Source organism: Oncorhynchus masou, chromosome 11 (genome assembly GCF_036934945.1).
Source record: "Oncorhynchus masou masou isolate Uvic2021 chromosome 11, UVic_Omas_1.1, whole genome shotgun sequence".
NCBI classification, from domain to species: Eukaryota; Metazoa; Chordata; class Actinopteri; order Salmoniformes; family Salmonidae; genus Oncorhynchus; species Oncorhynchus masou.
In genome coordinates, this window is record NC_088222.1 from 14,953,581 (window position 1) to 14,963,765 (window position 10,185).

The following is a 10,185-nucleotide window of genomic DNA, read 5'->3' on the forward strand; positions in this document are numbered from 1 at the left end:
TTGTGTGACAAATCTGCACATTTTTGAGTGGTGTTTTATTGTCCCCAGTACAAGGTGCACCTGTGAATTGATCGTGCTGTTTAATAATCTTCTTGATATGCCACACTTCAAGTGAATGGATTAACTTGGCAATGAGAAATGCTCAATAACAGGGATGTGAACAAAATTGTGCCCCAAAATTGAGAAATAAGTGCGTATGAAACTTTTCTGGGATCTTTTATTTCAGCTCATGAAACATGGGACCAACACTTTACATGTTGCATTTATATTTTTGTTCGGTGTATATTAACATGCTGTAAAAAAACAAAAACAAATGTATTGACAATGTGACTGATCTTAGAGCTGTGTTCTGTTTGATCCAGTGCTGATGAGTTGCTGCTGACTGAGATGGTGTTCAATGGTCTGTTCAACGATCTGACTGCAGAACAGGTTACTGCTCTGCTCAGTGTCTTCGTCTTCCAGGAGAATGTAAGACACACACACACACACTCCGATGCACACCATTTCCTACGCAATCAGATAAAACACTTTTGGCCAGATAAACAACATCCTCCTTTCCCCATGCCATCACGCCACCTCTTACTTACACACACACACACACACACACACACACACACACACACACATCAACAAAAGCACACTAACCTATAACCTTGCAGTAACCTAGTGACTTTATCTCTTGAGTTTACGATTCGATCTCCAGTACATCCTCTTGGAGCTTCCTCTCCCCTCAATGGTTTCCTGTGTCAATTGTTAGACGAGACAAAATGTTTTCAAACTCAATTTCAGACCTCCCCAATAACAAATTCCACTCACTCCAGGCAGCGGTCGGTCAATCTGTTAAAAGTAGACCTTAGTAGGTCTCTGGCATGCTAAGTGATATGAGCCTTCACCGGTTTCTCAGTACTGCCAGATGCGATCGTGTTCCCTGCACTCAGCCCCTCCCAAGCTTCATTATGGCACCCCTCATGTCTCTTTTGTATCTAATGCTCCTATACTTCTGAGTATAACAATGTTCAAAGTTTCAACCAGAATCCAACAACACCAAGGAACTTGAAGCTCTCAACCTGCTCCACTACAGCTCCGTCAATGAGAATGGGGGCGCGCTCTGTCCTCTCTTTCCTGTTGTCCATCTCCTTTGTCTTGATCACGTTGAGGGAGAGGCTGTTGTCCTGGCACCACACGGCCAGGTATCTGACCACCTCCCTATAGGCTGTCTTGTCATTGATCAGGCCTACCACTGTTGTGTCATCGGGAAACTTGATGATGGTGTTGGAGTCGTGCCTGGCCCTGCAGTCATGAGTACGGGAGGGAACTGAGCACGCACCCCTGAGGGGCCTCTGTTTTGAGGATCAGCGTGGCATATGTGTTGTTACCTACCCTTACCACCTGGGGGCAGCCCGTCAGGAAGTCCAGGATCCAGTTGCAGAGGGAGGTGTTTAGTCCCAGGGTCCTTAGCTTAGTTTAGTGATGAGCTTTGAGGGTACTATGGTGTTAACGCTGAGCTGTAGTCAATGAATAGCATTCTCACATAGGTGTTACTTTTGTCCAGGTGGGAAAGGGCAATGTGGAGTGCAATAGAGATTGCATCATCTGTGGATCTGTTGGGGAGGTATGCAAATTGGAGTGGGTCTAGGGTTTCTGGAATAATGGTGTTGATTTGAGCCATGACCAGCCTTTCAAAGCTCTTCATGGCTACAGACGTGAGTGCTATGGGTCGGTGGTCATTTAGGCAGGTTACCTTAGTGTTCTTGGGCACAGACACTATGGTGGTTTGCTTAAAACATCTTGGTATTACAGACTCGGACAGGGAGAGGTTGAAAATGTCAGTGAAGACACTTGACAGTTGGTCAGCGTATGCTCGCAGTACACGTCCTGGTAATCCGTCTGGCCCTGCGGCCTTGTGAATGTTGACCTGTTTAAAGGTCTTACATCGGCTGCGGAGAGCGTGATCACACAGTCTTCCGGAACAGTTGGTGCATCTCATGCATGTTTCAGTGTTATTTGCCTCGAAGCAAGCATAGAAGTAGTTTAGCTCGTCTGGTAGGCTCGTGTCACTGGGCAGCTCTCGGCTGGGCTTCCCTTTGTATTCTGTATTGGTTTGCAAGCCCTGCATCCGACGAGCTTCAGAGCCGGTGTAGTACGAGACTACATTGCAATTTAGTCTTTTATAGTCTTCTATATGTCTACTGCCTGCAAGTCTCCGTCTCTTGTCCCTCTTGTCTGTCAGCAGATAGTCTCTGTGACATTCACATGCCACTGTCGTCCAGTGTCTGGGTGCCCCGCTGGCGTCCATTGTCCTATCATTAGTCAGGCTAACAAAGGACATACCAATTTGAAGCTAAGGACAAAATATTGTGACCTTTCATAGTTTGACATCTGTTAAGGTCAACCGTATCCTTTAGAGAAGATACATTCAGCCGTCACAGTAAAACGAGATGCTCTGCAGTCTGATGTCTTCGTCCCATTACTGAAGTGGGTCTCTCTGCATGTTTCTTAAATCAATAACCGACAGACGGCAGTAATGTTTTATTGACACTTAGGAGTACTGGAGCAGAGACCGATCAGTTATCCTGCCGAATGCCCCGGACCACAACATCGGCTGACATTTTCTGTTGATTTTCCAACTATTCGTCATGTTGAATTGGTGAAAACAGTCTCTGCTCTTTGACACACAGCAGGTGGTCGCGGTGTGTCCAAAGTTTTAGACTAACGTCATGTTTGTGTTCTCCTTCCCTCAGGCGAATGAGATGCCCAAGCTGACAGAGCAGCTGGCTGGACCACTGAGACAGATGCAGGTAAACATTCCACATGACGCTGCGGAATAGGAGCTGTCCAGGGGGTTAGCCTAGGTTACAAAGCAAGATCAATGTGTGTCCCTGGTCAAAAGTAATGTATTTGGGGCACAGCCAATGAGTTTAGCAGCTGGCTTTTATAAATATTATTAAATAACTTTAGGTTGCCAAGTGGTGCCAGTAACCGAGAGGTTGCTCGATCGAATCCCGGAGCTGACAAGGTCAAAATCTGTCGTTTTGCCCCTGAACAAGGCAGTTAACCCACTGTTTCTAGGCTGTCATTGTAAATAAGAATTTGTTCTTAACTGACTTGCCTAGTTAAATAAAGGTTAAATAAAGGTTAAATAAATACAGCATCGCAATGGGCATGGTAGCAAACTGGATACGTGGTGATGATGCTTTATGACACGCCCCTCAGACCTGGTTTAGTCTGCTTTTCAGGTGTGTGGTTTGTTATACCTAGTTCATGTTAAACCAAAGCATTGATGTTTAACTAGACTGCAATCTATGTGAGACTTGGCAGCCAACCAGTTGACCTATTCTATTGACTTACTGCTGTTTCTGTCTGCTGAGACTTGGCACATTCTGCAAAGCCAGCTAGGTCCACAGTCTACAATCTAGATGTTTGGTGAAAGATTAAAGATTTGGGTTTCCCTGCCTGAGTGTTTGCCTTCATTTTAATGACTGCTTGAGATGAACAGGAAACTACAAATAAAGCTTATGTTAATGATACATTTCCTGTCCATTTAATTTTCTATTTACAAGGATTCAGCACCCAAACAACTTCAAAAATAATTCTGAGCTCGAGCATGTTGTTTATTATCCAATGTCTGTTTTCTTGAACTGTCTGTTGTGGTTGTCAGGAGTGTGCCAAGCGCATTGCTAAGGTTTCTGCAGAGGCTAAACTGGAGGTGGATGAGGAGACCTACCTGGACAAGTTCAGGCCTCACCTGATGGATGTGGTCTACACCTGGGCTAACGGATCCACCTTCGCTCAGATCTGCAAGATGACCGACGTCTTCGAAGGTAACAACCCCATCAACACCTGTCGCCCTAATACCTGTACAGAACTACGAAATGGTTAGCTCTTTCCAAATGTTCTTATGCAGGACGTCAGACATCTTTGAAGGTAAATTATACATGCATTTTAGTAATTTAGCAGGTGATCTTATCAAACTTAGTCAGTGCAAGGTAACTTGCTTAATGCCTACCCCCAATGTCAATGAAATGGATGTCTGAGTGCTTTCAATTGTTGTCTTCCTGTTTTCATGTGGGGTTTCCAATGTCTACAACTAGCAGTTAATAAAACTATTTGGTTTGGCATCTTTCATTTTGTAGGTCATTGAAGGTGAGCCAAATGACCTGGTGAGGAACTCAGTTGAAACACATGGTTTTCTCTGCATTCTGACTTGGCTTTGGTCCATTATATATTGTCAGGACTCGTTTATGTCTGAAAGAGGCACATAGTTGGGGGCTTGGAGAGGGAGAGACTCTTCCAAGGAGGACAGATTTGAAGCCCTCTCTGGATGAACTTCAATGGGCTGAAATGTATAGCTTCAAAATGTTTAGAACTATCATGTGGGTGCAATGGACTGTCCTTACAAGAGTGGCACTGTCTATGAATTTGAGCGGGATTAGGCCTGCATTTCCCTATCCCTAATCTGTAATCCAAAATAAATTTAGCTGAAAAACGAGTCCCAGATTGTAGCTTTAAGGGGATACCCATTTGTATGTCTCTATGTGCAGTTTGAAGGAAGTTGCGAACTAGCATTAGTGTAATGTCTGGAAGTCTTTGGTAACGTCTAGCATGCTAGTAGATACCATAGACTTCCAGTCATTGCGCTAACACTAGTTAGCATTGGCTCGCAAAACTACCTTTAACTTCCTTCATACTGGACGCAGAGACAAAATGGTATCCATGAGTTCGTTGGGGTCTGGGGAAGTAGATCAAGGGCTTTATTGCCAAAATCCCGAAGTATCCATTTAAGGCACCATGAGAGTAATGGATTTAAAATGAGAAATGGCTGAAACCGACCCCCCCCCAATTCTCTCATTCTCTCCCAAAAGTCAATGTGAGAACGCTCCGGACATCACCCTGACATGAGCAGTAAAATATGTAGCTCCCTTTTTAATTACCATGAGCGAGATCCATGTTCATTTATTAGATCTTTCTGAGATTCTCTGGCTTCCATGCTAAGCTTGACTGGAAACTGTGGTTGTATTTTACTAAGGGGGAATGGGGAGTTGAAGTGAGTAAGAGGGAGTATTTTTCTTCTCTCTCGGTGAGTGAGGGTGTAGTCACTGATCGGGGGATCCTTGGTTTGGTTGGTGCTCATGGTACTGCGGTGTGGTTGGTACGGCTTTGTGGTGTGGTTTGCGGCGCGGTTGGTACTCGTGGTACCGCGGAGTGGTTCAGTTAATAACCCCTTAATGTTGACCTATATACCCCCCCCCCCCGTTCTGTCGGTCTTTAGTATAACCCCCTCTGTTCTGTCCGTCTTTAGTATAAACCCCCCTGTTCTGTCAGTCTTTCGTATAACCCCCCCCCGTTCTGTCCGTCTTTAGAATAACCCCCCCGTTCTGTCGGTCTTTAGTATAATCCCCTCTGTTCTGTCCGTCTTTAGTATAAACCCCCCTGTTCTGTCAGTCTTTAGTATAACCCCCCCGTTCTGTCAGTCTTTAGTATAACCCCCCCTTCTGTCAGTCTTTAGTATAACCCCTGTTCTGTCAGTCTTTAGTATAACCCCCTTCTGTCAGTCTTTAGTATAACCCCCTTCTGTCAGTCTTTAGTATAACCTCCCCCTGTTCTCTTGGTCTTTAGTATAACCCCCCTACTGTCGTTCTGTTGTATAACCCCTCCCCCGTTCTATCAGTCTTAGGTATATTCCCCCTGTTCTGTCGGTCTTTAGTATAACCCCCCTCCCGTTCTGTCGGTCTTTGTATTACCCCCCCCGTTCTGTTGGTCTTAGGTATAATCACCCCTGTTCTGTCGGTCTTTAGTATTCTGTTGGTCTTTAGTATAACCCCCCTCACGTTCTGTTGGTCTTCAGTATAACCCCACCTGTTCTGTCGGTCTTTAGTATAATCCCCCGCGTTCTGTTGGTCTTTAGTATAATCCCCCCACGTTCCGGTCTTCAGTATAATCCCCCCGTTCTGTTGGTCTTTAGTATAACCCTGTTCTGTCGGTTTTTAGTATGTTCTGTTCTGTCGGTTTAGTATAATCCCCCCCTGTTCTGTCGGTCTTTAGTATAATCCCCCCCTGTTCTGTCAGTCTTTAGTATAATCCCCCTGTTCTGTCAGTCTTTAGTATAACCCCCCTCCCACCCCTTCTGGTGATCTTTAGTATAATCCCCCTGTTCTGTCGGTCTTAGGTATAAATCCCCCTGTTCTGTCGGTCTTAGGTATAATCCCCTGTTCCGGTTTTAGGTATAATCCCCCTGTTCTGTCGGTCTTAGGTATATCCCCCCTCCCGTTCTGTTGGTTTTAGGTATAATCCCCCTGTTCTGTCGGTCTTTATAACCCCCCTCCCCTTCTGTTTGTCTTTGGTAAACCCCCCCCACCCCTTCTGTGGGTCTTTGGTATAATCCCCCTGTTCTGTCAGTCTTTAGTATAAACCCCCTGTTCTGTCAGTCTTTAGTATAAACCCCCCTGTTCTGTCAGTCTTTAGTATAAACCCCCTGTTCTGTCGGTCTTTTTAGTATAAACCCCCCTGTTCTGTCGGTCTTTAGTATAATCTGTCCCCCCTGTTCTGGGTGTCTTTAGTATAAACCCCCTGTTCTGTCGGTCTTTAGTATAACCCCCCTGTTCTGTCGGTCTTTAGTATAACCCCCTCCCTGTTCTGTCGGTCTTTAGTATAAACCCCCTGTTCTGCCGGTCTTTGGTATTACCCCCCCTCCCGTTCTGTCGGTCTTAAATATAACCTCCCCCTGTTCTGTCGGTCTTAGGTATGATCCCCCTGTTCTGTCGGTCTTAGGTATACCCTCCCCCTGTTCTGTCGGTCTTTTGTATAATCTCCCCCTGTTCTGTCGGTCTTTAGTATAACCTCCCCCCTGTTCTGTCGGTCTTTAGTATAATCCCCCCCCTGTTCTGTCGGTCTTTAGTATAACCCCCCTGTTCTTTCGGTCTTTAGTATAAACCCCCCTGTTCTTTCGGTCTTTAGTATAAACCCCCCTTTTCTGTCGGTCTTTAGTATAACCTCCCCCTGTTCTGTCGGTCTGTAGTATAACCTCCCCCTGTTGTCGGCCTTTAGTTTTACCTCCCCCTGTTCTGTCGGTCTTTAGTATAACCTCCCCCTGTTCTGTCGGTCTTTAGTATAACCCTGTTCTGTCGGTCTTTAGTATAACCTCCCCCTGTCCTGTCTGTCTTAGGTATAATCCCCCCTGTTCTGTCGGTCTTTAGTATTACCCCCCTCCCGTTCTGTCGGTCTTTAGTTTAAACCCCCCCTGTTCTGTCAGTCTTTAGTATAACTTCTCCCACGCTCTGTCGGTCTTTAGTATAACCCCCTGTTCTGTCGGTCTTAGGTATAACCCCCCTGTTCTGTCGGTCTTAGGTATAACCCCCCCTCTGTCGGTCTTTAGTATCTGTTCTGTCGGTCTTTAGTATAATCCTCCCGTTCTGTCGGTCTTTAGTATAATCCCCCCTGTTCTGTCGGTCTTTGGTATAACCCTCCCGTTCTGTCGGTCCCCCCTGTTCTGTCGGCCTTTAGTATAATCCCCCCCTGTTCTGTCGGTATTTAGTATAATCCCCCCCTGTTCTGTCGGTCTTTAGTATAATCCCCCTGTTCTGTCGGTCTTTAGTATAATCCCCCCTGTTCTGTCGGTCTTTAGTATAATCCCCCTGTTCTGTCGGTCTTAGGTATAATCCCCCTGTTCTGTCGGTCTTAGATATAAATCCCCCTGTTCTGTCGGTTTTAGGTATAATCCCCCTGTTCTGTCGGTCTTTATAACCCCCCTCCCGTTCTGTTGGTCTTTGGTAAACCCCCCCCACCCCTTCTGTGGGTCTTTGGTATAACCTCCCCCCTGTTCTGTCAGTCTTTAGTATAATCCCCCCTGTTCTGTCGGTCTAAAGGGAGTATCATTCTGTCTCCCTGCGCTGAGTTGTCTGTTTGCATATTGATCCTGTCTGTAGGTAGTATCATCCGCTGTATGCGTCGCCTGGAAGAACTGCTGCGTCAGATGTGTCAGGCAGCCAAGGCCATCGGCAACACCGAGCTGGAGAACAAGTTTGCAGATGGTAAGATCTGTTATGCTGACTCAATCCTCACACAGCTCAGAGAATTCAACTATAGCCTAAACTTGTAGATCAAGTTTGCAGAGGGTAAATTTGTTCTGCCTACTTCCCTCTTGTAGCCTGCTTCCCAGACCCAGATTAAGCCTACTGGACGAGGAAGCATTCTCAACTGCAAATCTTGTTAAATGGCTTTTTAGATATTTTTGGCAAACTGGTCCTAAAACTTCCTCTGCAGTCTGTGTGGAGGTAACCCTCGGGCCCTCTGCAGTCTGGAGGTAACCCTCGGGTCTACCGTACACTAGGTTCTGTGTTAGGTTTCAGCTAGACACTTGGAAACTGAATTACTACAAACTTGTGCGTAACTTTGGACCCTAACAGTAACTAATCTCGAGTTGTATAGACCAGTTTGTTGTGAGGGCACCCATTAGACTGTAATAATAGTCTTAGTCTGTAGGTGTACATTGGCAAGTAAATAGTCATGTATTTCTTCTGTTTTTCCTTATAGGTATCACAAAAATCAAGAGGGATATTGTGTTTGCTGCTAGTCTATATCTGTAATTTGTTGTATTTTGTAAGAATAAGATTGTGTTTGTGTAATTTCATCATGATATCATCCAGACAATGTTTTTTTATTTTTTTATTTGTATTCATGTTGATAAGCATGGAAGAACTGGCGTCAGATTTTTCCTTCCAAAAGGTGCAACACATTTGAACATAGTTAACACAATTTTATTGAAAAAAGCTCAGAGAATTGAACTATATACTAAATGTAGAAAGTTTGTAAGGTATTTTGTTTGTCTACTTTTTGTTGCTTGCTTCCCAGACCCAGATTATATTAGTCTTGTTGGGATAGTCAGGAAGCATTATAATAAATCTTGTTAAATGGCTTTTTAGATTAGTTTTTGGCATACTGGTCCTAAAACTTCCTCTGCAGTCTGTGTGGAGGTACAGATATATTATATTAGTCTTGTTGGGATAGTCGGGCAGATATATTATATTAGTCTTGGGGATAGTCAGGTACAGATATATTATATTAGTCTTGTTAGGATAGTCAGGTCATTAGACACTTGGAAACAGATATATTACTTGTTGGGATACAAACTTGTTGGGATAGTTTGGTACAGATAATTATAATTAGTCTCGAGTTGTATAGACCAGTTTGTTGTGAGGGTACCCATTAGACTGATATATATTATAGTCTTAGTCTGTAGGTATTACATTGTCTTGTGGGATAGTCATGTATTTCTTCTATTTTTCTTATTGGGATATCACAAAAATCAAGAGGTACAGATATTTAGTCTTGCTGATAGTCTATATCTGTAATTTGTTGTATTTTGGATAGAATAAGATATGTTTGTGTAGTCTTGTTGGGATATCATACAGATATATTATATTAGTCTTTTATTTGTATTCATGTTGATAAGCATGAAATAGTCTTTTTTCCTTACAGATAATTAGTCTTGTTGGGATAGTCACATTTGGGATAGTTAACACAAGTCTTTTTAATTAAAAAAATGTCTTGTTGGGATGTAGTGATATATTTTTAGTCTTGTTGGGATAGTCAGGGATGGATAAAGTCTTGTTGGGATGAAGTAAGATATTTTGTTTGTCTTTTTGGGATTCGGGTACAGATATATTATATTAGTCTTGTTGGGATAGTCAGGTACAGATATATTATATTAGTCTTGTTGGGATAGTCAGGTACAGATATATTATATTAGTCTTGTTGGGATAGTCGGGTACAGATATATTATATTAGTCTTGTTGGGATAGTCAGGTACAGATATATTATATTAGTCTTGTTGGGATAGTCGGGTACAGATATATTAGTCTTGTTGGGATAGTCAGGTACAGATATATTATATTAGTCTTGTTGGGATAGTCAGGTACAGATGCATTATATTAGTCTTGTTGGGATAGTCGGGTACAGATATATTATATTAGTCTTGTTGGGATAGTCAGGTACAGATATATTATATTAGTCTTGTTGGGATAGTCAGGTACAGATATATTATATTAGTCTTGTTGGGATAGTCAGGTACAGATATATTATATTAGTCTTGTTGGGATAGTCAGGTACAGATATATTATATTAGTCTTGTTGGGATAGTCAGGTACAGATATATTATATATTATATTAGTCTTGTTGGGATAGTCGGGT

General features: G+C 43.4%; 1 protein-coding gene across 1 annotated transcript in view; it reads left to right on the plus strand.

The window, feature by feature from the left end:
* Positions 1-8,685, plus strand: part of LOC135548169 (exosome RNA helicase MTR4-like) — a 60,700-nt gene extending 52,015 nt beyond the window's left edge. Inside the window, exons 22-26 of the mRNA XM_064977491.1 lie at positions 363-468; positions 2,742-2,798; positions 3,659-3,821; positions 7,923-8,027; positions 8,530-8,685. Coding sequence (XP_064833563.1) covers positions 363-468; positions 2,742-2,798; positions 3,659-3,821; positions 7,923-8,027; positions 8,530-8,582 — 484 coding nt within the window. The 3' untranslated portion in view covers positions 8,583-8,685. The remainder of the gene's footprint in view (positions 1-362; positions 469-2,741; positions 2,799-3,658; positions 3,822-7,922; positions 8,028-8,529) is intronic.
* The last annotated feature ends 1,500 nt before the right edge of the window (positions 8,686-10,185 follow it).